Source organism: Panthera uncia, chromosome E3, assembly GCF_023721935.1.
Source record: "Panthera uncia isolate 11264 chromosome E3, Puncia_PCG_1.0, whole genome shotgun sequence".
NCBI lineage: Eukaryota > Metazoa > Chordata > Mammalia > Carnivora > Felidae > Panthera > Panthera uncia.
This window is the reverse complement of record NC_064815.1, coordinates 21977900-22004812: the sequence shown is the minus strand read 5'-3', so window position 1 is coordinate 22004812 and position 26913 is coordinate 21977900. Positions and strand designations below refer to the sequence as shown.

The following is a 26913-nucleotide window of genomic DNA, read 5'->3' as shown; positions in this document are numbered from 1 at the left end:
GCGTGCGCGCGCGCGCGCGCGTGCGGGCGGGCGCGGGGCTGGGCTGAGGCGGGCGGCGGCGGCGACGGTGGGCCGGCCGCGGAGGGGGAGGAGCGGGAGCTGAGCTAGGCGGGCGGGCGGAGGATGGGGCCGTGCCCGGGCTCCCGCTGCAGCCGCCCGGGGACACGCCGTGCACCCTCCGGCTCGGGGCTCTCGCGGCGGCGGCGGCGGCAGCGTTAGCGGCGGCGGCGAGAGCGGCGTTCCCGGCGCTTCCTGGCCGCGCTTCTCCCTCGGGCTGGGCGAAGCGAAGAGGCAGCGGCGGCGGCAGGAGGCGGCGGCAGCGGCGGCACATCGGTGTCTCTCCCGCTGGAGATTTCTTTCTGCTTTCCTCGTCGACTGACTCACCCCCCTCCCTTTTTTGAGGAAGGGTGACCTCTTCTCTGGGACTGGAAAAAATTCTTTTTTGAGGGGAGTGTGTGTGGGGGGGTGGGTGGCAGCGTCAGGGTCTGCTTCTTCTCTTCTTTGATCTTCTCTCCTCCCCCCTCCAGGACCGAAAAGCGAGCCCCACAACTGCTCCAGCATCCTCCTTCCCTTCCTCCACCTCCCTCTCCTTCCACCTCTTCCAGTTTCGCCCTCTCCCCTCCCAATTATTTCATTATTATGCTTCCCTCTCTGGGGGGTCTCGTGCCTCTCAGGTCGCTCGGAAGCCGTGGCCTCCCTTGGAAGCATATCTTAAAAATTTTGGAGCCTGGGAGTGAGTTTTCTCTGAGGCGTGTGTGAGAGGCGGCGGGGGTGTTTTCCTGCGCGAGGGGCGGGTGAAGTTCATTGCCCCCACTTTCCCGCGACCTTTTCGGACCCGGTTTCAAATCGGGGGGCCGGCGTTTTCGGGGGGCTGGGGGCGCGGCGGAGAATGGCCGCGGGGAGGGCTCCCCGGAGCCTCCCAGTCTCTTGATCAAAGCATTCCGCTATTCTGATTTATTGCCTGCTTGGTGAGTTTTTTTTTTTTTTTTTTTTTTTTTTTTTTTTTTTTTTTTTTTTTTTTGCCTCTAAAGGAGACCTGTGTGTTCAGCCATTACTTTGCTCGGCGCTGCTCACAGGAATCTCCGACCCGCGGTGCTGTGGGGAGCCCCGCACTTGGGTTCCTCGCCTCTCGCCCTCGCTCCCGTCCCTCCTCCCTCTCTCCGCCCCTTCCCCCTTCTCTTTCTCCTCTCTTTCTTCCCCTCTCTCCCTTCTTTCGGCCGCCGTCTCCCCCGCGCCCTCCTCGGGGCGGAGGGAAGCCGAGGAGGGGGAGGGAGGGGTTGGTGTCAATTTTTTTGTGTGGCCGCGGCCGGAGCCTGTGGCGGGCGGGCGGCGAGCGGGGAGACCCCGGCGCGGCAGAGCCATGGATGGCCCGACGCGGGGCCATGGACTCCGCAAAAAGCGGCGGTCGCGGTCGCAGCGAGACCGGGAGAGGCGCTCCCGGGGCGGGCTGGGGGCCGGCGCGGCCGGCGGCGGCGGGGCCGGCCGGACCCGGGCGCCCTCGCTCGCCTCGTCGTCGGGCTCCGACAAGGAAGACAATGGGAAGCCCCCGTCCTCCGCCCCGTCCCGGCCCAGACCCCCGCGGAGGAAGCGGAGAGAGTCCACCTCGGCCGAAGAGGACATCATTGATGGATTTGCCATGACCAGCTTTGTCACTTTTGAAGCGCTGGAGGTAAGGGGGACCCCCCTCCCCCCCGGTTTCCCTTTATGCACGACCCCACTCGGCTGCGCCCTGCTCCGCTGCCTCCCCCGCCGCGCTCCGGTCTGTCTGGCTGTCTGTCTGTCTAGGCTGAGGTCTTATTGTTGGGGGGGAGCTGGGGGGCGCGGGCAGACAGGCAGCGGGAGGGAATCGCAGAGCCGTGCCTGGTCTCCTCGTTTTCTCGTTCTCGCTCGCCTTTTCCCTGCGCCCCCTCCCTGCACCCCCTCCTCAGCAGATGGGCAGGGAGAAAGGGGTTCAGGCATCACAACAATGCGCCCCCCTCCACGGATAGCTCTGCCCCTACTCCTTCCTCCTCTCCCTCCCCAATCATGGCTTCTTGGCTGGTGGAAGTCTCTTTGCTGGGTTTGGGGCGCCTGTGGACGCTTCTCTGTGTGCTTTCTACAGAACCATATGTCCGTGTGTGTGTGTGTGTGTGTGTGTGTGTGTGTGTGTGTGTCTGTATAGTATATACCTTTCCTGGTCCTGGGTGTCCTCGGGACTGGAGACTGATGGGGTTTTGTGGTTTCTTTGCCCCCCTCCCCTGCCCTTTTTTTTTTTTTTTTTTGGTGAAGCTGGGGAAGGGGGCGTTTTCTCTTGGTTGGGAGAAAAGGAGGGAGGAGGGGAGAGAAGAGAGGAAAGGATGGAATATCTCTATCTCTGTGTATTCTGTGTGGGGCTGTATTGTAGAAAGGGTTAATTATATATATAATATCATCTATACACATACATATACACACGTGTGTGTGTGTGTGTGTGTGTGTGTGTGTGTGTACATGAGCAGTTTGGTTAAAGGACATAAAAAGGTACACCAGGGAGGACTGGTGGGAGGAAAGAATAAAATCCTAGCTGGTATCTATCTGAAGGGCTTGTCACCCAATTGTCCCTCTCCCTTTCCTTTTTTTTTGGTGTGTGTGTGTGTGTGTGTGTGTTCTCTTTTTCTTCCTGATTGGCTTTGTGTGTATGTGTATGTATGTCTTTCTTTATTCCTTGGGCACCTGCAGTGTTGATTTCCAAATGCACATTTTCCTGCCAGCTACTGGCTCCTGGGGGTGGGAGGAGGTGGGTAGAGGGAGACTGTCCAGTGGCCTGGGGGAAACTATCTTTACCTGCAGAGATCATATTTGGTGCTAGCATCAGTCATTGGCCTCCACAGATGTAACCCCCCTTTCCTCCCCCCAGCCTCCCTGTCCCCACCCCCAACACACCACACACACACAAGGCTTTGAGATTCTGCAGAGTTGGCCCTGCTTTCTTAAGCACAAAACCCAGATAGGAGTTGGTTTCTAGTATTTCATGCACCTGGTGTGATGGTTTGACGTTCCTGAAGGAAACTTTTCCCTTTCCTTCTGGTTTTTTCGCTGTTATTATGGTATTGTTTGAGATGATCGGGTGTAAGCTTTGTTAATGACAGCTTAAATCTCACATGCAGTAACCGTACAGGTTTAGATTGCTGGTTCTGCGTGTGTGCTTGGATGTCAGGTTTAAATATTTTTAAAAAGGAAGCTTTCCTGTCAGGGTTGTTCTTTTCTGTTTGAACTGCTTTTTGGTTGGGCCGCTGGTGGTGATGGTGGTGGATGGGGGCCAGTGGTTGGGGAGGAAGGGAGATTGGTGGTGATGGTATTGGTGGCCGTAGATTTTGATGTTAGTGATTGAATCAGTTACCCTTCGGTTCTAGAACTGCCGATTTATTGGCTAAAATGGATCTTACACGATTATTTTGAGTGTTGAGGCTCACCACTTATTAGGATAATTCTAACTGTGGCTTTAACTTTGCCAAGGTGGGAGGGTACTGTACAGCGTGACTTCTTTCTCTCTTTCTGTCTTTCTCTTGTGCTTTGAAATTGATATTGAAATGGCAGCATGTATCCTGATAGAAAATGCTGCCTAGAATTTGGTTCACCATTGCTTTCTGTGATTGGGTTAGGACATTATTTCAAAGAGCTGGTTACAAGTGGTTCTGCTTTCTGCGTGGTCCTCCTGGGTTGCTGTGTGGCCCCTTACAGTAAGTAAGCAAGAGGGGCCTGCATTTTCCCATGAACATTTTTGAAGGCCAAGTAGAGGGAGGTATAACTTATGCAGTAGTTTTTAATAAGTAGATATTTGATTGGGCTTGCAAAATTTAGTTCATTTGGCTTTTGAGAGAAGATGTACCCATTCTAGTTTCTTTTGGGTTTAAAAAACTTAAGTTTTAGGAAAGGTCGAGTTCAAAGTGTAGCATCAATACCATTCCTTTCCTTACCGTGATTGTTTTTTCTGCTACTTTTCTAGATCAAAACCCAGGTTACTTTGGTTAGCTGAATGCTGTGCTGCCGTCATATCTAAATATCATTTACATATCTGTAGGTAGATCTAAAAGGCCTAACTTTTTAAAAAGCTTCTTTAAAACTTTCCACAAAGATTTAAACACACACAGTAGTAGAGACAGTAGTATGTATAATAAACTCCAATATACCCAGTGCCCAGGTTCACTAACTACCAACTCATGTCTCATCTGATTTCATCTGTATCCCATCTACACCCCCTTCCCAGATGGGATATGAAAAATAGGTAAATATTCCTATATGTATGTAATGGTAATGACTCAAAACAACAACAACAACAACAACAACAACAACAACAAAACAACAAACAACCCAGAAAACCAAAACCCCACCAGAAACTCTATAGTGGTACCATTATCACACCTAAGTAAATTAACATCAGTTCCCTAATGTTCTCAACTATTCTATTAGTATTCACATTTAAGAGGCCTGGCTTTTGTAGGAAAGATGTGAATAAACTTTTCATACCCAGAACACACAGTGGGGAATAAAAATCATCATATATGTCTGGTTCTATGGGAAAAGGTAGATCTGTTTGCTGCTTATCACATTTGTGTCCCTGTTGGATGGTCAGACGTATGTGTATAACGATCATTGAAACCTCTGGTGTCCTCCTGTTCTCAGTTTACAAGATTTAAACTGAACTGTCACCAAGAAATGTGAGGATTTATTAGGAAATCGGCAACTAAACTATGAACTTGGACAGAAATATATGTTAATGGAGTGCTTATAAACGTTAGGAATTATTATCGATGCCAAGAGTTACCATAGTACGTAATATGGTTTTGTGCCTTGTGTTTAGAAATGAAATCAATTGTCACCACGTATCATCAAGGCTGCTGCTAGTAGGATGTGATAAGAAACTAGAAATCTTGGCTTGCACAGCTAGGCTTGTAGCTTATGCTGGTTCAGAGCAGTAGCTGGCACACTGTGCTGTTGCATACTTAGAGTGTTAATGGACTCGTTATTTGACTCTGTGATTTTGTCCTGAGTAGCTCATTTTGACTTTCCTTTTAAAAAAGAGGCTCCTAAGTTCTGAAGAGTGCTGATAAAAACTGTTCCAGTTCAGCTATGGTTTTACTAATGCTGGAGTAAAAGCAAGAAACTTGCCTAATGAGAACTTGCATTTTTATGTTGATTATTTTTCAGTATTGTTTGATTTTTTATTTAAGGTGATGAAAGCTGTAGGGGTAGTTTGAGAGGTCCCAGACTTTATAGGCAGGGAAACCGGCTGAGGTACTTTCATATTCTGCAGGGATACTTGTCTCAAGTAATTGTGCCCTGAAGTTCAAGTATATGATTGTGAAGAGTCTTATGATAGAAGATAAGAGGGTAGGTGAGGAGGCTAAAGTTGAACATGGTGTTCTTTTCATTATGCATTTGAGAAGCAGAATTACCATTTCGATACCGTATTGTTTATTTGAATATTCTTTGAATGATAGGTTGAGAGTGAACATCCAGATACCATGCCTCATTTTTTTTAAAAAATGGCTTTCAGCCAACAAAGTAGAAATGGAAATTTGGGGTTCTAGTACTGTCTGTACACTGATGTGCCAGATAATATTGCCTTTCTGTTTTTATTAGGGTTTCTTTCTGTGTAGTCTTGATTAGGAAGCCACATGAACACCATGGTTGAAAATTTCCCTTTGCAAATCCATCATTTCCCCCCTCTGTTATGCATGGGTTTTAAGGGCAGCCTCTATATGTACAACTGACCAAAGATGAAGTTGGTGGGATTAGCAGACAGAAAGCCAGTTGGGAGTTTTGCAGGCTTGTGAAAATGAAGGAAGAGTTACTTCTGCTGGTTAGAGGATCAAACCAAGACTCTTATGTGGTCTTCATTTCCGAGTAGTTTCAGGGCTTACCTAAACAGTGGTAGCATAAATAGGCTATACAGAATTTGAAGTGCTTACGACATGCCATGTTAGTAGGCTCTTATAATTTAGTGTGGTCGAATCTCACTTATTTCAGTTGCTTGAAAAACATTAATCATGTTCCTCGTATCAGTCAGCAAATATTTATGGAGTGCCTAGAAAGAGTGCAGGGAAACCTAAAATATATATAGTACCTTGAAGGAGTATGCAGTTTAGTTGATAAACTAAGCCCAGCACCTTTAAAATAATTTTGAAACAGGTGCTCGAATGTCTAATACCAACTAAGTGCAGTAAGCATTCAGAGTAGGAGTAAGGAGATAGGCTGAAGTGTTTGAGAAAGCTTCTTGAAGAAGGGGCCTAGAAGTTTGAAGTGATTTGGATAGATAGGGAAATGGGGGATGGAGAGAGACTTCCAAGAAGAAGGAATAGTGAAGAAGAACAGAAACGAGGATTGAGAAGGTGCTATTTGATGAGGGCTTGGGGGTAAGGAAGAACTGGTAGAAATGAGTTACAAAATCGTGTAAGTAGGTGGACACCTGTGCAGACATCTGTTCCAGGCTTGGCCCTCCTAACTAGTTGAGTGAGTTTGGGAAGTTACTCTCTAAAAGCATAATTTTCTTCATCCCTTAGTTGAGAAGTTTAGACTAATTTTAGAGCAAACGTACCCAAGTTGGAAGGGAACCTAGCTCTGCTGGATGTTCATAAGTGGTGTTCCAGATCAAAAAAATGTAATCTACCCTCAAGTAGTTTTGGAACCTGATGGGCAAGACAAAATTAAACAGGTGGCTTGTTCTTCCAGAATTAAAAGCCTTTTCATTATACGAATGCGAATTTTGAATATCAGAGAAGACAGTGAGATGTGCTTTATTTCCTTGACCACAGGGCACTCTTTCTTACTCTTGGCATTGTAACCCCTAATCCAATATGGGGAATGCTGCAAAGCATCTCCAGGGTCCTTTCCAGATCTTGGATCTTGGTCATCTCTCAGTCTAGGGTGAGTGGGCTGGTGATAGATGACTTGGAAAGTCAGGCTGAGAAGTTGGAGTGGAGGCTGCTGCTTAAGTGTGAATGGCAAGGGGAAGGGGAGATGTGAATAATGATGGTTAGTTCACTTTTCCTGCTCCCTTGTCCTGCCTGGTGTCAGTGCTTTCATTGATTGTTAGCAACCCCACCATGAGGTGAATGTTGGTGAGTGATTCTCATTAATAGCCCTTTCAATGTGATGGCGGCCCTGATGCCAGCAGTTCTGATGCCACCAAGCTGCCCTCCAGCCAGTGTGTTTTATTGTCTCTTGGTCCTTTCGGTTTCCTGTATTGCTGCTTTTTAAGCAAGCTGGGAAGGAAGGTTGGATGACAAAGGAGGTTGACAGTGATGTTAAAATAAAGGTTTTAAATTATCTGCCTTTGGCTCGTTTATGTATGAACTGGTAGTTCAAGAGAGGTCAGAACCCTTCTGCTGTTACACAGCCAGGGAAAGCTGTAGAGCTCTGTTTTTGGTGGATTTTTCAGTTTCTATCTTAGGAAGTTTGGGATGGGACTACAGAGTAAATGGGTCAGTTCTAGCATTTCACTTCTGAAAGTATGCCTGGGATCTAGGATCTGAGGAGTTTCTAAGTGGTGAGAAAGTTTTCCTAAAAGGAAGAGTGGCAATAGTGTGCTTGGTTATGAATTCAAGTATTTTACTGTGTGTACTGAATTTGAATATTTTACGGTACAAAGCAGAGCATCAGTGAGATGAGGTTGAAGATGGTGATATGGTTCCATGTGGCTTGTGTTACTTGTTGAGATTGACTACTTCGCTTCTTTTTTGGAAGTAGATAGGATATAAATGAATCCATAAATTTAAAAAATGAATCACAAAGTTAGTGATTGCCTTTGATCCTCTGACAGTGTTCTCTTGAAAAGGGGTTAAAAAAACCTGAGTATTCTGCATGATTCAGTGTTGAGGGTGATAAAGAGATTCTGAGACTCTTCTATGCAAGTCCTATATATACTGTGAAAAATAAGTGGCGATTATTTAGTTTGAGAGAAGGTTAGGATTAGATATGTCCCCAAACAGAAAATAATAGTTGAGGTCAGCTGTTAAGGAATAATTTAGGTCCCAGTGGCTATAAGATTGGGAAGCTTTTGGACAGAGGTCTATATAGCATTTCTTGATAGGAGGGTATGTGCGTGTGTGTGTGTGTGTGTGTGTGTGTGTGTGTGTGTGTCTCCACATGCAGAGGGTGGAGGATGGTGGGTTGGTGGCTTTACATTTTATTTTTATTTTACCCCTATGCTGTGATTAGTCAAATACTTTAAATGTAGACTAACTTTGTAAAAGTGCCTCGTGTTATTTTTTCTCCTCAAGAAACCACACTTTTTTTTTCATGGTTAATATTAAACCTAATATACTGTAGATATAGGAAAAAAGAACTTAGTGCTGGGATAGCAATTGGTCATTTGAGGAAGTTCTGAAAAAAAGATCAAGTAGATTTTGAAGTTGAGATTTGAAAACTCTCAGACAGTTGAAGTTTGGAAGAGCAAGATGGGGATTAATTTGGTGAAACCCAAGACAGGAAGGGATCAAAAACAATGTAGGGACATTGTTAGCTAGGTCAGAACCATTTTTCTTACATAATTTGTATGTGTTCCATGAGTAGATGAATGCAGGTTTTTTTTTTTTTTTTTTTTTTTTTTTTCACCTGGAAGAGGGGCATAGAATTTTATGCTTTTGAGACCCTAAATTTGTCTTTGTTCTTCCAGGTCTGAGCTGTGTTCTTTCATTTTTTTCTAACCAGCCTACAGGGTAAGGGGGTATGGTGTCACTAAGTTACAATTGTAAGGTTACAAAGAACAGGTCCTCTTTATGCTGTTAGTAACTGAGGAGGGGGAGAGTGGGGTTCACATAGTCTGGGTTTGTTTGCTTGCTTAGGAGGAGACTAGGCAACTATAGGCTTCTTTCTGTGGCTCAGTCATCTTCAGGTCTCTGGTTCCATCCTTTGCAAGGTGACCTGTAGCCTGCAAGCATGTGTCTTGCTGCTTTCTTTGCAGGCGTTTATTGCACAAATTGGTGCATATAGCAGTCTCATCATGGGATCCAGTTAGATTCAACTATCCATTGCTTGTCCCCTTCCTTCCCTCCCTCCCAATTTCCCTCCCTTCTTTCTTTTTCCTTTATGAGGTAGAACTATCAAAATTATAAATGCAGTTACTAAAAGCTAATAGATTTAGGAACTTGTGGATGAAAGGTGAACATTTTAATATTCCACACTTTTATCATTTGAGTTTCACCTGTCTGAAGGACTCGGATGTGAGGGAAAATTGCTTGCCACAGTTTTCTGGGCTATTTCAGCTCCTCATTCTGATTTCCCATTCATATCTGAGCTCTGGTTAGAGTTTGCCTGAACAAACACCACGAATTACCAACTAGTACAAACAAATAACATTTTTAAAGACTTGGCTGTCATTTTGGCTTGCTACTGTACCTCATGGTGCCATATCTCCTTATACCTTTATTGGAGTCTTGGAAAGCCCAAGTGCAGTAAAATGGAGTCACAGAGGAGAAAGGAAGAGCCCACAGTTTGTAAGTAACAGAAAATGGCTAATACAGGTTGGGATTCATTTTTGCCAGAAAGCCTTAAAATTGCAGGTACTTTGTGATTGGTATTAACTGAGGCATTTTAAAATGACCAGGGCTGGATACAGAATCATGACCCGCGAAGACAAATTGTGACTCTTGGTTATGTGGGTGAAATCTGATACTTTACAATGGCAGGGAAGTCTGGGATAGGGTTTAAGTCAATGCCAGGGTCAAGTTGTGATGATACCAGAGCGATGTGTTTTCCTTGTCTCCACACCTACCTGCCACTGTAGCACAACACCAACCTCCCAACCTTATTTCAGGTTTCTCTGTAAAGTTTCTGATGGCAGTGATATTTTAGAGCTTGAAAAGAGAAATTAAGAGAGTCCAGTATCTCAGTTATCCCTCAATAGTTATACTGAAGTAGACATTTTTTGGTTGTTTGCTAGGGTCCCTGTTCAGTTTTGCTTGCTGGCTAAAGGTTGTTGGCTAAAAGTTGTTCAGTGGCTATTTTTCTGGAGTAAAAAACTAAGTAGAACAAGAAATAAGAATGAAAATGTAAATCATTGGTGAGGATTAGATTATCACTTGTTTTCCGGCCACAAGCTAGAAATTCCAGTGTTCTACCTATTTTCTCTGTACCTGTTCAGTTGACGAAAATACAAGGGTCCTGGATTGTGTTGTTCTAATAAATGATTTTTTGTTGTTGTTGTTCAAGTGAAATTATACTTTCACTGGGGCAAAAGGGAAAGCAGGTGTTTGGTATTGTGCATTGCTGTGAATTGCAAAGTTTGTTCCTTGCTCATTGGTTATGGTGATCAGTTTGATTACTTGCCAGAGTTACATTTTGAGATTAATGTGCAGAGCTACATCTTTAGGAGGTGTTATCCTAAAGTTAGGACTCCAGTTTTTTTTTAGAGCAGTCTTTTAATCCATTTCACTCCAGCCATTGTTGGCTGCTGTGCTTTCCAAGCTGTCAGTGGCGTTAGAGGCACAGATGTTGTCTTTAGTGATATAGTTCTACCTCTCATTTTGCAAATGAAAACACAGCCCAGAGGGGTTAATTGACCTGCTCAAGATCACACTGGGAGTTATGGCTCTTACTGTTACCCAGTGAAACTAGGAGGCTGCTTCTGCTTAGTAGTTGGATTCCCAAGGATTGGGAATTTAAGAGGAGGTTTTTAAAAAACAAAAATAATAATGCAAACGAGGATGAATGCTTGTAAAGCTTCCTATTTTTTCCAAGAAATTTTCTGAACTCAGTATCAAGAACCTTTTAAAAGCATTCTGCTTCCCCCCAGTGTATCACCCTGGAATTCATCGGCCTTTCTCTGTGGGTACATTAGTCTTTTCTAAGTTCCCTCCTCCTCTACTCCCCATAACGAGGACATAAATGAGAAAGTAAATATTAGAGTGATGATACAAGAGTTTCTCATTCTTGAATGTCCACTGGAAAGATGCAATAATTATTTGGGATATAAGATGACCTTAATGTGGCCTACTTAAAATTTTAACATGTTCTATTTGGATATAATATTTTCCTCAGCCCAGTAATCCAGAGAAATTCAGAGCCATTTAATAGCATTGGTGGCAGAATATTTGAAGTGGATTTAGGAGTATAGTTGAGTTGAAGACTCAACCAAACTTTTCTTCTGAAGAAAAAAGACTCAAAATATTAAATCCATATGACGTGTTGGCTAAGGCATCTTGCCTGTTTATTGCTGAACCAGAAAATTTATAACAACTGTTTGTCATGTGTATATATTTATAGCCATTCATATAATGAAAAGAAGTTTTCATGAGATTGTAATAACATATCAAGATGGATGTAATTAAAACAGAAGCAGATTGACACCCTGAATTAAATGCAAACCATAAACCAGGATACCTGAGCATTGTGCCTTACATATTTGCTAAAGGGGGCAGTCAGCCAAATATGCAAATAAAAAGACATTGATGAATTTCCCTGGATGTGTGTGTGGTTGCAGAGAACCCAACTATTTTATTAATCTTTTATCAAGCATTGTTTAGGTTTGCAGCAGCAATGGAATGTATTAATTTGGCAGACCAAATAGCTTAGGACCAGAAAGTAGGAAATAATAAGGAGAAGACATGATTGATATACTGCTATAAATAACACATGCGACTGACAGAGGGGCTGAGTAATCTTTAGATCTGTGTTTGATGTCATTAATGGAGTTGTTAAACCAGGATGTTTGAGTCGAACTTCAATCACTGAGGCTACCTCCCATTTAAAATGCAGACCTGTCTCTAGTTACACTCTGAACTGATATGTTGACAAAATTGGTGTAAATCGAATTTTTGTAAATTGGATCAAATGCACCAAGGGAATCTTACTGTGAAAAATATGAGTCTTTTTTTTTTTTTTTTTTTTAAATCAAGTATAGTGCTTCTCCGCAGGGAAGGTGGGATTTGAGTAGAGTGGGTCTCTTTAGATGGGCATTGCTTTCCTTGAGACACTTTCCTGCATGTGTTCCCTGTGTTCCTTTAAGAAAGTGACTCTGAGGTTTGTGTTTCCTGTTCAGGTTTCATACCTCACTTGGTTGGTGCTTCCAGAAATAATTGGTGGTGATTTGAATAAACCCAAACCATTCAGATTTCAGAGGGTAGTTTTCAAGTGCATGCTAAGGAGGGCTTGTGGCTATGAATATGGAATATGATTTTCATGTCTGTTCCATGGGGGAGTCCAGGCATGTCATAACCACTTCAGAGTCATGATTGTATAGAAACACCCTAGCTATAATCTTTCGATATGGCAGTTCAGTTTTAAAATTGTAAAGATGCCAAATGCAGGGCTGTATTGTTATTAGGGAAGTCGGTGACATCTGTTATATCTTGTTAACCAGGGGAGGAAAATGCTTTAATCAAAACATCTAATTATGCCCTCTCAACTGATGAAAGATCTTTTGCTAAATTTTTGGAATTGGCCTTAATGGAAGAAGCTGGCCTCTCCAGGAACTGTGAAGTAAATTTACTCTTTTTTTGAAAAATTCTTACCCTTAACCATGGTGATATAGGATGTTTTCATTTTGTCAAATTGTTCTTATACTGTGTGTTGAAAATAGATATTTTCAGAAGTTGTCTAAGCCAGCATGAAATTTTGTTTTTTTCCTCCTTCTCACCCCCATAGCGTGTGAGGTCCCAGAGGGAGTTTAAATATCCAGATGTGAGCCTAGGAGGATATGTGGTGGCTCAGAGCCACCTGGGGAGGGAGCAAATGATAATTACAGGTGAGAGGCAGGGGATAATTCAGTCTCTGTGCTGGGAGGTGCGATTTCACACCTGAATGTTGAAACCTGCTATGCCTAGACAGTTGTGTTGTTTTAAAATTAGTTTTATTAGTCTAATATAGAAATGGACCAGATTGTTCCAGGTCACTTTTAGTTGAAGGAATATAACTGTTGTTAAATATTGATTCCAGAAGTATTTCCTGTGTTTAAGAGTAGTTTCACACAGTAGTTGAAATTATCAGAAACTGTTTAACTCAACCTGTCTGCACCACTTCTAGCTTCCGTGATCACTTCGTAGAAAATTGTTAAATATTTTGGTAATGCAGCTTACCACTTCGAATCAGACTTCAAAGCCTATCCAATAAAGCCATCCCTTTATCTATATTTCAGCCCATAGTTAATTTTGTCTGCAGCTATTTTGTTTCCAGAATCACTGATGAGAGTGATGATGATGAAGATGATGATGATGATGATGATGATGATGATGATAAAATCTATTGATAGTCTTAATGCTGGGATATGGATTAGGTCAGAGAAATGCTTTATGCCTTAGCTTTGAGAAGTATTTCATCTTTCTGAAATGATTTTCCCATGGATTGAGATCTTGGGGCCAGCCTAAAGAAGTTTTTGAAGCATTGACCATGACACAATGTACTCTGTGTTTTATTTGGTATCTGGTGGGAAGTTCAAGTGCTATTAATTTTTTCTTGATCTGTTATATGTTCTATAATGGCTTATTGTGTGTCCCCTGGGAGTGTGACTGGAACCTTGGAAAAGACAGCTAGAGTTTTTTTAACTTAAATTTCTAATATATTGTTTTATTTTCCTCTGTCCTCTGCCTTTAGTCTCTGTGCTCTCCCCACATGCATCATTCTTGGGATATTTGAGGCTCCCAGGATTGCTGCTTCCTTTACTCAGTAATCCATGCATAGTAGGTACTCAGTGCTTATTTTCAGTTGACCTGTTTACACAAAAATTCCATGAAAAGACCTTTTTGAAAAGGGAGCCACTATTTACTGAGTATTTACTCTGGGCCAGGCATTGTGCTCAGAATTTTTCATTCATCATCTCATTGGAGCTACCTTGTGAAAAAAACAAGTGATTTCCCTGTCTTACAGTTGAAGAAACTGAAGCTCAGAGAGGTTAAGTCAACTTGCCCAGCCAAGGTCAGTACAAGAGAGGCAGGAAATTCAGTGGTTCAAGGTCAGTACAAGAGAGGCAGGAAATTCAGTGGTTTATACCTGGCCCAAAGCTTGTGCTCCACACCCCTTTCCACCTTTCTTTTTAATGCAGATTCGTTTTGTGAAGAGAGTCCCAAATGGGTCTCTGGTAGACCACATTTGTTCCTGGCTGCTGAAAATTGTCTTGATTACAAAGGAATTTTCTAGATAAAATAATAGCATTTAGGGAGGGGAGAGGACCTCACCATTTTTGGGGAAATTCTTTATTTTCTTTTTAAGTGTTGGAGTTTACAGTAGGTGGCTGCTACTTACACCGTACAACTGCAAGCATTTTGTGGTTCTCCCTCTCTTCTTTTTTTTTTCTCTCTCTCTCCCCCAACCCCCTCCTTCACTGTTTATCCCTGTATTAAAATCTGACCTTTTCCCAGGTCACTTAGCTTAGGTAGATTATAAGCCTTTGTCAAAGGCAAGGGTTCAGGCTTTTGTCTTGTGTGATTTTGGAAGTAGCACTTCCCCTGGCAATGTATCTCACAATAAAACAGACCTTATTGCTAGGTTTTTGTTTTTGTTTTTAACTAACAGGTACTCCATTTTTCCTGATGGAAAATCGTACTAAATAGTTCTTTGTGTTTCTTGATATCTGTATCTTGAAGATACCTGGTGACAAATAGTGCATTATTTCCTCAGTCATTGTTTCCTTTCATTATTCTCAGCACAGTTGTGAATCGGTCTCCCCCTTTCCCCATTCTACCGTGTAGAGGTTTGTTTATGTTACAAAGAGTATGCTAATGAATGTGACTGTTAGATTTGTTTCTTATGGAAATCCCATCTGTGATTAGAGTACTGTACATTTATTTATTTATTTTGTGAAACCCCCTCCTCTTCTCTGGGCCAAGATGGGCCTCGCAAATTCTTGGTCCAGGACTTTAGGATTCATAGCTGGCTAATCCCTTGAGAAGTAGTAAAACACACATACTCACTGGGCCTGAAATTTCACAGGATATCTGGGTGAATATGAAGATCAGTCAAGTCAAACATTTCTCTGAACGGTCTCTTTTTTGAAGATAGGCAGTTTTTTCCCCGGAACTATCGTGCTCTGAGACATGCAGTATTGCCCCTCTTTCCCAACTCCTTTGGTGAGAGCATGGTTATCCTTTGCACATTCAAAATGGAAACACAGTAGATTTCAGTTTTTAACCCTGTTTGTGATTGTAGGGGAGACCCAAGTCAAAGCATATCTTTTAGAATTTAATTGTAGAAAACCAGTGTAATGGGAACCAGACCTTTAAGTCCAGGGTTTTAAAAGTGATCTCTTACACCTGAATTTTATATATGGTAAAATATGAGTTCTGTATTACCTCTAGGGCCTGTTTCAGATTGTGAGCACTCACATAGGAATTGTGTGTTTTTTAACTTTTCCTTGTGTTATTCCTTGCCCCTCTGGTGGTTTATAATTCCCCGTCGTGATGTTTTCGATTAAGGAAACAATGTGGAGAAGGACTGGTAGAAGATGGGTGTGGGCTCCAGGACAGTGAGTGCCCTCTATTTACTGTTTACAGATGAACGTTACTTCAACATTCATGTTATAGATTTCTACATCTGCTGCCCATATTTCATCTGTACCCTTATTTCATTTAATATGTGTACCTGGGATTAAGGACAGAGAAATATGTGTGCTCAGGCTGATTTTGAAATTACACTGTTGAAATACAGCCCATATGGCCATTGTAAAATGGTTAGTACTGCATATAATTGCCTTCCCAATGATGTGCTTTGTCATTACTTCCATCTTCCAAGAAGCACTCCTGTAGTATGCTGACAGCAATGGCGTCATTAGAAAACATATGGACAGGCAAAGGCATTAAATTGTCTTTAGTTTAAGGATTAGATTACAGTGTTAGAGGATGGGTCACCACACTTCCAGTTGAACTCTTGTTCAGCACTGCTAGTCTGGATGCTGTAGATTGCAAAGGTCCTGTTGACTTGTTTGCAGAGTGTTTTTTATATCTTCCCTGCAATTTTGAGGAGGTCTTTTAGCTGTTCATAAGACCTCATCACAATATTGTTGCCAGTTGGCTTCTCTGGAGTGTTTCTTCCAACTGTTCATGCCTCCTGCAGAGTTTTTCTCTAGGACACTCTCTCCACCTCTGTTTTCCTGTGTGTAAGGTCATTAGATGAAAAAAGAGACTAAGTAGTGGAGTCAGGAAGCCACCAGGTGGCTGCCATGTTGCCCAAATTTATATCCTCCATTGTATAACATCTGTCTCCTCATGGGTCCTGACCCCACTGTCCTTCCTCCCTCTTCCCCACTTAAAAGCAGTGAGAGGCAGGTCCTAGAGGCCCAGGGACCATGTGACAGCACATGGAAAGAGACACCCTTCAACCCTTGTCCCGTGGAGTTGGAGTTTTTTTTCCTGGCCATCCGTATGTATCTGTTATTTGGTTGTAGATATTTTAGGGATGCAGCGGTTCTGGGACATAGTATGCTTTGAATTTGTAGTGTACTTTATGCAGCTGTCAGTGACTAGTAAGTGAAATCACAGAATGGAAAGTCACTCATCAAATTTAATGTTTCTTTTTGGAGTTTAACAGAAATAATGTGGACTTGGAGAGTTTCTGAGCAATAAATGACTTTGGAGATCACTTGGTCAGTGGTTTTTGGGTACCTCAGGGGGCACTGAATCAGCTGAGGGGAGGCCCGGACCTCATTTAACCAGAACTCCATCTTTACCTGTTGTACATATTAGGGTAAGATTCTCTTTGGGAAGTATCTGGATTCTTTCATTTATTCTTCTATTCAAGAAATGTTTATCAATGCTTCTGTGTGTGAGGCAGGCAATATTGTAGGCACAGGGGATGCTGTAGTGACTACGAGAAATAGATATCTGCTATAAGAGAGGCTATATTCTAGCAGGGTGGGGGACATGCTATAAATTATGAACACAAATATATTGGGTGCTGATGGGTTTTTAAAAGCAGGATAAGGATAGGATAGTGAGAATCTAATATGCATATGCAGCTGTGCAGTTTTATAGAGGGTAGTTTAGGTGGGCCCTCTCTGAGGAGGTGGTATTTGGACAGAAACCTGAAGGAAGTGAGGGAGCAAGAAATGTGGATGGTCAGGGGCAGAGGATTCAAGGAGAGGGAAGCATAAATGTGAAGGCTTTAAGGAAGGAGTGGCTTGGTGTGTGGGGAGCTCAAGAAGGCCATCGTGGCCAGAATGGAGCAAATGAGGAGTGGGACAGAGATGGGGGAGGGGCCTGTAGGAGCTTTTAAACCAGTGCGATGGAAGAAGTTTAAAAACAGCTGAAAACAATTGTCCAAAGCTCTCATTTCCCAGCTCAGTAAAGTCTTTGAATTTTCCCACGATCACCCAGCTGGTGTTAAAACAAATCCAGATCTAGAACTCACATGTTGTATTCCTTCATGGAAGCTTTCCATCGTACCTTGCTGCTACCATTCCAAGACTTCTGAGCCACGGGGCATCTGTTTTGGAGGCCAGAAGACTTGTGTCTCCTCTCCTGTTTATCGGTATGCTTCTTCTAAAAGACATGCTTCAAGAATATACAGAATTCCAGGGGTGCCTGGGTGGCTCAGTCAGTGAAGCGTCCAACTTTGGCTCAGGTCATGGTCTCAAGGTTCATGGGTTCAAGCCCCACGTCGGGCTCTGTGCTGACAGCTCAGAGCCTGGAGCCTGCTTTGGATTCTATGTCTCCTTCTATCTCTGCCCCTCCCCCACTTGTGCTCTGTCTCTGTCTCTCAAAAATAAATAAATGTTAAAAAAAAAATTAAAAGAATGTACAGAACTCCAGAACCCAGTCATCATTAATTGGGAAATAGCTGTGTTCTTCAGTGCCGGAATCCACCATCATTTGAGTAATTATTTGAAGAACAGCAATAACGGCTAATATTTATTAAGGGTTCATTGTACCTAGATGTTATCGCATTTAACCCTCACAGCAACCCTGTAGGTAACATATTACTCATTTTAGAGATGGTTCAGAGAAGTTAAATAACTTCTCTATGGTTGTGTTGCTAGTCTGATTCCAGGGTATGTACTGCCTCCCTGATGGGGTGGAGGGGGTGCACTGGTCTCTGATCAACTTTTGCTGGAATAATGCTCTTCCCACCCCATTTGAAGATGGTTCTAGAGCTGAGCCCTAGAAGTATTATACTGTCTTGTCACAACCCCCTTCCATGTCTGCACATATTTGATTATAAAGAGGATTTCACAGCCAGTCTGGCTCAGTCCTGGCAACTCTGCTGATTCTAGGTGGATTGCTGGTTAAGCAGATACCTTCAGTCTTTCTGAGCTGAGTTTGGAGCATTTTTCAAGACTTGTGCTGTGAAGTGTGTTACAGAATTTAGGCCAGTGTTTTCAAGTCTGCAGACCCAATTGAATTGGTCTTGATTTTTTTCTCCTCCGGTGAAGTAAAAGCCTCAGACACCACTAGTGACTGTCTATACTCCTTAGGAATGTAAAAACCATCTTTTTAGTATTTGTGCTTTTGAAGATCAACATATGCTGAGCTTGCTATAAAATATATTTGTGTAAAAATATGTATGTATGTGTATAGAAAGCATAACAATAACGAATACCCATGGACCCACCACCAGCTTTAACAAAAGTAGGCATTTTACCATACTTTTCTTAAAATGACAGGTTAGCTTTAATGTGTACTGTGTGAAGGGGAAGCAAGTGAAGAGCAGGGGTTTCTCACTTGGCTACACGTTAGAATCCCCTGGAGAGCTTAAAAAAAAAAGTCCTCATACCCTTTGGAGGGTAGAGGTAGTCCCTACCCCATCATCAGAACTTTAAAAAGCTCCCTGGGAGATTCTGTTGTGCAGTCAGGGTAGAGAACCTGTCTGGAGGAAGGTGTCTGTTTTTCTTCACTGGGTTTTCTCAGGTGCCCAGTACCAAGCCATGTGATTAATGAGCGGTACTCCCAGCCTTTATTTTTCATTTTTCCTGTTGAACTTTTTAATGTGGTCTGCTCTCCAGGATTCTCAAGGGTGATGTCCTCCGGTGTCCCTCTCCTGATACTATCTCCCCCCCCCCCCAAACTGGGGATACATTTACATATTTGTTAGAAAGGATATAGTGATTAGGAGTTGAGGCATTAGAGAGGGAACTCAGAAATTCAGAAGTGTTGGGAGCTGTGGTTGCAAGTGGGATGAGCTGAACGTTATTATAAAACTTAGAAGTCAATGGGGACACAGCGTTTCATTTAGAAAACTTGGAGGCACATGCATCTTTATAGGAAGGCTGTGAGCCGTCTGGTGGTAGTTGAGGGCTTTTCTTTTTTGGCCTGAGTCACAGCTTTATCGGTACTATGTGGGTTAAGATGTATAGTAAGGTATGTTCTGCCAACAGAGTGGCCAGCTCTGTGTGGACACATCTGAGACTGTGACTGTGACATTTTCAGAAGTATTGTCAACTCTTGATTATTTGGGGACTAATTATCTCCTGTGGGCCTTAGCTTTCCAGGGCACCCACACCTCATCCGGTGTGTCAACACCCTCATTCGTTCGATAAATGCTTATTGAGTTTCTCTCTGTGCCAGGCACTGTTTTAGCCACTGGGGTTTGTAAACAGAGCCCCTGACTTCAAGGGGTGTCTTTCTGTAGGGGACAGGGGTGTTACATTCTGGTGTCATGTTGTCCCCTGGCATGTTTAACAGAGAAAAAGGTGTGGTGGAGCTGTAATTCTTCATTAAGAGCTCTAGGGAACCATTTGGCAGGTAAGAAGTTTGCCCTCTCTCCCTGTGACGTGGTTCAGTCATTTTGGTTACAGATGTTTTCACAAATGTGTTCCTTCAAGAGAGGCTGAATGCTGGGACACTGAAGTTTGGAGGGACTTTTGGAATCCGTTGAATTTTATTAGTTACCAGCTTTAAATGAGGGGAATGACAGCTCAGGTCACCATCTTGCAGTTTCTGAGTTTGAGCCCTGTGTCGGGTTCTGTGCTTTTCAGCAGGCTCAGAGTCTGGAGCCTGCTTCCGATACTGTGTCTCCCTCTTTCTCTGTCCCTCCCCCACTCACACTCTGTCTCTCAAAAATAAATAAAAACACTTAAAAATTTTTTTTAAAAAGTGAGGGGAATGAAATAGACCTACAGTTTAAGATTCAAGCTTAGGGAAGATCCTGAAGAAATTACTATACTCCACTCTCTTTCTGTTTCAAGTGGAATCCTCTAACCCACCTGTGTTCTCCCAAATTCGAAGGTAAGGAAGGTAGAAAGGGAAAGTTTATTTCTAGGGCTCTGTACTGGGCCAGGCTCTCAGGTTACTCTCACTGGGAAGACCTAATCAGAAGTGAAGCTTAAATCTGTCACCATCTTCCACGTGGTCAGGGAATCAGGCACTGATGAGTATCTTTGGATTCCTGATAGAGGGAATGCATTAGAGATGATTTTTGGAGTCAGTAAAATGGATCATGAGAAGAAAATGTAAATAAAGTTTGAGGGAAAAAATACTGAAAAAGAAATCTTACAGATTTTGGGTTAAGTGGAGGAAGAAAACAGTGGTAGGATGTGATTTCTTTGCCTGGATCATTGTCTTTACCAGACATGGTTGTTGGCTAAAGAAGGAAAAATAAATCTCCTCATATAAAGAATGCTTTATACCTGTAAGCTCACTGAAAAGAATCACCTGGAATAATTAAAAAACCCAAATATATATAGTTTTATAAGCTTTTGGATTGCAAAAGTAGACTTTGACTTCAGTGTGTGAAAGGGTGGGTGGGAAATGAAATTTTTTTGTTGTTGTTGCTCAAAGGATAACAACACTTTGTTTTTCCAGTTTAGGCTTTTCTGGTGGTTTTAGAAATCTGTGCGTCTCCTATCACCGTGTGTCCAGGTGGATAGAGTCCAGTAGCATACCTGCCCCATAGGGACTTATTTTGGGAATAAGGGCAGGCACTTCTGAGAGTTTACAGAAGTGAAGATTTGCACCAAAACATATGGAGAAGTATAAGATGTTTCTGTTTCTCCTCTGATTAGGAAGGATATGAAAGTACTTAACTGTCAACTTTATCTCCACTGTCAACTCAATATTGATGTATCCGGTAATAATAATGGGAACTAGCATTTATTGCGTGCCTGCTGTGTATGCTAGGTATTGTTCTAATTGCTTAATTCAGTTTGTGTAATCCTCGCCTGGCGGTCTGGTGTGGCAGGTATGAACCCTGTTTTGTAGGAGAGGAAACAGCTGCAGAGAGTTTACACCCCAGGTCACAGGGTGTATTAGTGGTGGACCGCGTACATTGTGGCTTCAGAGCCTGACTTGAACTACTGCATCACTGCACCGCGGGACTAATAAATACATGCTTCTCAACTGTTTTATTCTGACGCTTTTTTTTTTTTTTTTAATGGGGCTTTTGACCCTTTCTTAATCCTCCCCCCTTCTGTGCATGTTTTCAGAGGTGATCTTACTCCCCCTTAGTGCTGTCACCTTATCACAGATGAGAAAATGTAGATCTAGAAAATTATGTTATGTAACTGCTCTGTATGACCTGGTGCGTTAGTGGTAGGGCTGGGATGTGGAACCCAAGTTGCCTAATATATAGGTCACCGCTTTTCCCACTGCACTGTATTGTTTCCATTAAAAATTTTTTTCTAGCTGAACTAAAAATTTATAAATTTAATTTGTGTCACTCCTGTGGGTGAACTAAATTAAAATAGCTAGGTACTGTGCGATTTCACCCTAGGGAGGAGGGTGGTAGACACATTTTAGAGACTAACATTTGCCTGTGGGGTTATCTGACCTACTCCTGAGGACGTCTTTCTGGCCTTTGGGAGGTTTACTTAAAAGCGGTGGAAAGTGTTTAGAGGAAATGCAAGAGCTGGCCTCAGACTTGAGTTTTACGTGATCTGAGGATTCATGGAAGGGCAAGTGTTTGTTTTTTCTTTTTTTAGATTTAAATTAGTTGTATCCCACTGGAGGGTAAAGTTAAAAAGACCTAAATGAAAAAAGAAAAAGACCTAAACGCAAGCCTTCTTTAGTTACATTTCCTTGTGTGGCAAATAGGATTTTAAAAGGAGGGTGGAAAGAGCCGCCTTGAATGTTGGTGTTTGGCTTTTTGTTTTTGTTTGTTTTTTTTTTCTTTGGGTCCTGTGATTCCTTTTGTTGTAACCTCTTTCCTTGGCTAATGCTTTGTTTAAAAACAAGTGCTCTGGTATTCTAAAACAAATTATCCAGCAGGCTCCCTGATTGTGCTCTCAGATAAAAGACCCCAGGGTAGTGCTCTTTCTGTCTTTGAATTGCTGTTGTCTGTGCATGCCCAAAAGCAAAATTCAGTTTTACTGCAGTGCTTCCAACCCAGATTAATGTGGTTGTCTAAAACTAGGGAATATGAATTTGAAAGCAGAACTGTGGATTGTGTTTAACTCTTCAAAGGTACCTGATGGGAGTCAGGTCTGTAGTGGGTAGCAGTTTTGTCTGGGATTAGAAACTTGGGACTCCAGTTGTCTTCTAGTTTTTAGCCAAGTGACTTTGGTCCTGTCGTTAACTTTTAGGGAAATCTAAACTCTCAGTGTCACAATGATGCTAATGAGAGTAGGGGCAGACTCTCAGACTGTGGAAAAGCACAGGTGCAGATTTTGCCAGTGACCCCAAATCCCATGTGGCCACAGATGAGTAATTTGATTTCACAGTCTCTAAAATTTTAAGGAGGTTCCCAGTACAAGTAACTTAGTGATTATAACTTCATATCAGAATTCCTTGTAATTCTGGGGAAAACATTCATGAAAGCCTCAACCAAGTATTTTATGTATTTGATGAGAGCACCCTTTCTGTTAGTAAGGCTTCTATAAAACTTTTCCAAATAGTTACACTTCCTCACCCATTTTGGGTATGGAGAATGGGGATTGGGTGGTTTCAGGCTGCTGGGTTCTTCTTGCCTTGTGCGGTGGTTTTGAAACCCCCGGTTGTACATGTGCATACCCCAGGGTAGCTTCTTAAACATGCAGGTTCCCGGGTCCTGTTCCTCATCTACTGAAAGTTAATTTCTGCTGTGTGGCCCTGGCACATGTTTCTGACAACCCCCACCCCCCAGGAGTTCTTTTACAGCAAGTCCCCTGCACAGAAGTTTTGGAATTGCTATTTTAGAGAATATTTTTTGGTGTTTTCTTGGGGCAGCAGTAATGGTAGCACTTTAAAATAATTCCTATGCAGCCAAACCTTTTCTGAAAATAAAACAATCATGCCTATTTGGCTTTTAAATTTTACATATTGTGAAGTAGAACATATCCTAAAATAAGTATCGTGTGCAGCTCAGTGACTTATCACAAAGTGAACACCCAAGTAATCAGGACCAGGCAGTAGAACATTGCCAAAAATATTTGATTTTTATTCTTCAAATTTATGCTTCTACCCCTTCCTTCTCTTCAAATCCCCAAAATTAGGCAAATAAGGAAAAGTTGATAAAACATTGTAATAAGGTACAAATGAAAAATATTCTGCCTTTCTGTACTGGCTTCTTCTTAATTTTTCTCATTTCTGTAAGTTTTGGTGATGTTAAGTTTGTATTATCTTTGTTTTGATTCAGCCTTTATATCAGTTCCTGATAGTGACTGTCTATTAACGCTTAGAGCATATATCAAGATTAGGCTCTAAGGTCTATCTTTTCTGAAATCTAATTCACTGAAAATATTCTCATGATAGTTTTGAAAAATGTAAAATGACAGATTTCCAGCCCTGGCAGTTATGACTCTGGTAAACAAATGAGTCTTGTCATGACTGCGCCGGTCGCCTGGTAAACATGCCTCGCTGGCCAAATGCCTTTTATCTTGGTACTTGAGGAAAGGTGGCCTCTTAGTTAACAACAAAAAAGAAGTCCATCCTTTCTCTCCACCCCAGAATAACCTCTCTCGATCCGTTCCATTTGGAGCACTTAAAACCAAAGGTGATGAAGTGCACTGAGGTTGTTTTTCCCTTTTGACACTTTAAGAATCATTAGATTCTTGGTGGGACAAGTTCTGTTTAACAGAAAGCTTGCTTGTTTTCTTTGGAAGGGGATACTTACTTACCCTATAGGGACCGGCAGCAGGCCCTGTGCGGGAGCTGTGTTGGGGTGAAGGGAGAGAGCTGCAGTCTTGGGCCGCAGGCCGTAGTGACTAATAATTATGTGCCAGCAGCTGCACATCTGTCCTTCCCCAGCAGGCACGTGGGTTCTGTGGATGTAAGAGCTGCCGCCTCCCCCCCCCCCCCCCCACCTCACACTGGTTATCTCCAGTATCAACTAAACAGGTGACAAGACTCCAATCACCCTGCCTGAATGGCTTTCCATCTTTCCAAAAGTACACCAGAGGCTTGTTTTGTTACAGTACATTGATTAAATAAATATTCCTGTGTGCACAAAGGAACTGAAATCTGTTATGGCACTCTGCAGTTATCTGTCCATTAGTAGCAAAGAAACTATGGCCCGTTTTCTCCCCTCCCCCCTCCTTTTCTCCTCTCCACCAGGCAGATTCTCAGAGGTGCAAGTAACATAAATTATCTGACCTCTGCTTTCAGGCACGTGTGAAACAGGAGGGGTAGTGTCCTGCACTTTGGTGCCGCATGCCATTGGGGTAGTGCCCAAGGTGTATGGATAATAGAACTTGAGTGATTTAGATTAGAAGATTCTTTCTTGCTTTGGGGTTGTGGGACCTTTGTCTCTCCCCTTCAACTCTTAGTAGAAGTAGATTCGGGAAGGTCTTTCAGATTAGCTTGACTTTTTTGTACAGGGGAGGATGCTTCTGGTGTTGAAGTAGTTCTGTGTGTGGTGTCAGATGTGGAAGCCACAGAGCCTCTGTGAGGCTCGGTCCCGTTGTGTTTATTTGTGTATAAGTACCCTTGAAATGGCAGTGACCGGAGGGACCCACACCATTTGGGCAGATAGCCATAGTGACAGTCAAGGGACAGGAATTGTAGTCACAGTGGGCTGGTGGGTGTCCTTTGTTTTTCAGGGTGGGGGTGGGACTTGCCAAGATGAATGCATGTAGATAAGAAACACGGCTGAGTTAGAAAGTGTTGTTTGTAATCCTTTACCTGTAAGCCGTCAGGCATCCCAGTAACAAGGGATGCTTAGTGCGCCAATTGTGAAGTGACCAGTGCTTTCCCTTTCATACGAGGCATCATTGAAAGGGTCTGGACGGGGAAAGGAGAGGGTAGGAGGAGAAAGAATGAGACTGGAACGTAGGAAATGAGGCTTGTGGAGAAGACAACTACAAACATGATTTTGGTGCGAAGGAAGTGTTGTGTGGAGAGAAGTGTGACCACAGGGAGGTGTTGAAATGTTAGCAACTCCTAACATCTCCCGCTAAGAGGTGACCCCTTTGACAGAAGTGGAACGGGTGCCCTTGTGTAGCTGTGACATTAAAAAAAATTGCGAGGAGCCTTGTAGCTGTGTGGCTGGCAGGGACACGTAAGTGGGGAGAAGTGTTAGAATGTAAAATCTCTTAGTGTGTGTCTCTTCCAACTGACTGCGGGTAATTAGTTGGAAATGACATTAACCTAAGCTTAATTGTAATTTTGCATAGTAACAACATACCAGCTGTTCACTGTATTCTTTCCTGGTGGTGTGATTTAATTATTTTTTGCTATCTTTTAAGCTCTAATTTTATGTTGTGTTTTCCTTTAACCCCTCCTTGCTGCCACGGCCACAGCCCCCACAGTTGAGCAGTAATGTCATTTCTGCTGCTTTGGTGCCCACCCAGTGCTGAGGGCTTGGATTGCTCTTGGTTTTGCAAATCAGTTGGCGTTTTAAAAGGCCACATTGGAAAGTTACCAAGATGAACATGGGTGATTGGAAACCTTGTTGTGGTTTTAGGATCCTCCAAAAGGTTTTAGCTTATGAAATAAATAATATGGATAATTCCAGGCCTATCAAAGGTGCTGAAAATATCAAGTGAACAAGCCGAAAGAGAACTTAATTACTGAACAGTGATTGCTCTGATATAACCAATTATTGGATCATTAAATGTTTATTACCTTTTATATGCTCCTTTCCCCCATAAGGGCAGTTTCTTTTTTTAAGTCATTAAAACAGAAATGGGATTAAAAAAAATTCTGCTTAAAAAATTTCCACGAGACTGAAGTATTAAAAAGGTCTTGTGTGATCTGACAGCTGAATAGCCTGTTTTTCTTTGGTCTGTTGAATTAGTAATTAATGAAATGTATTGCCTGAGCAGAGAAAATAAGATTAGTTTTGCTTAGAAAGAAAACAAAAGCAAAACATTAACCCATAAATGCAGGTTCATATTAAAGTGTAAAAAAAAGTATGAAAAGAGTCAGTCTCCTTGAAAGATAAGATGCTCAGTGGTAACACTCATTTAATTAATTCATTCATCACTTTCTTGAACACCAGCATAAGGTTTCGAAGGAGTGGGGTTATGTAAATATAGGGGAGGCCTGTCCTCATGGAGAATCACGGTTACCAGAGCGGTTAAACCAGACGATTTATTGTTACTGAAATGTCAAGAGCAGTTGTGTTACTAGGTACAGGTACATTCTGTAGGGCAGGGGTGGTGGTTATGAAGACAGAATTTATTTTTGGAGGCCACGGTGTTGTGATTAAGAGCAGGGAGAGGGTGGTTATGAAGAGAGACGTTGCTTTTGGAGGTCATGGTGTTGTGTGGATTAACAGCAGGTTCTCTGGAGTCCCATTACTTGGGTTCACATCCCAGCTTTGCAGCTTATTAGGTTCGTGTCCTTTTACCTCAGTTTCTTCATCTGTAAAGTGGAAAGATAATAATACAGGGATTGCCATGAAGATTAAGTGAGTTATTAGGTGCTATGACAGTGTGTGGCACATACTGAACATCTTGGGGGGGGGGTGGTGTCAGTGCTGGTGTCATTTTTATGGGCTAATGCAACAGAATTCTTTCTTAGGGGAAATGGTAATTTAATTGGATGCTGAGGAACAGAAAGATGTTTCAGGCATTTCTTGTATTGTCATGTGTAACCACATACTTAATTTATAATGCCTACAATAATGTGTGCTTATGTAGCACCATTGTCAAAAGATTACAAAGGGCATTTATAACAG

At 42.6% G+C, this 26913-nt stretch overlaps 1 protein-coding gene across 2 annotated transcripts in view; it reads left to right on the top strand.

Annotated features, from left to right (window-relative positions):
• Positions 1-39: 39 nt before the first annotated feature.
• AUTS2 (activator of transcription and developmental regulator AUTS2) overlaps positions 40-26913 on the top strand; it is a 1037388-nt gene continuing 1010514 nt past the window's right edge. For both annotated transcript variants that reach the window (XM_049639197.1, XM_049639196.1), the window contains exon 1: positions 40-1669. In XM_049639197.1, coding sequence (XP_049495154.1) covers positions 1361-1669 — 309 coding nt within the window. In that variant the 5' untranslated portion in view covers positions 40-1360. The remainder of the gene's footprint in view (positions 1670-26913) is intronic.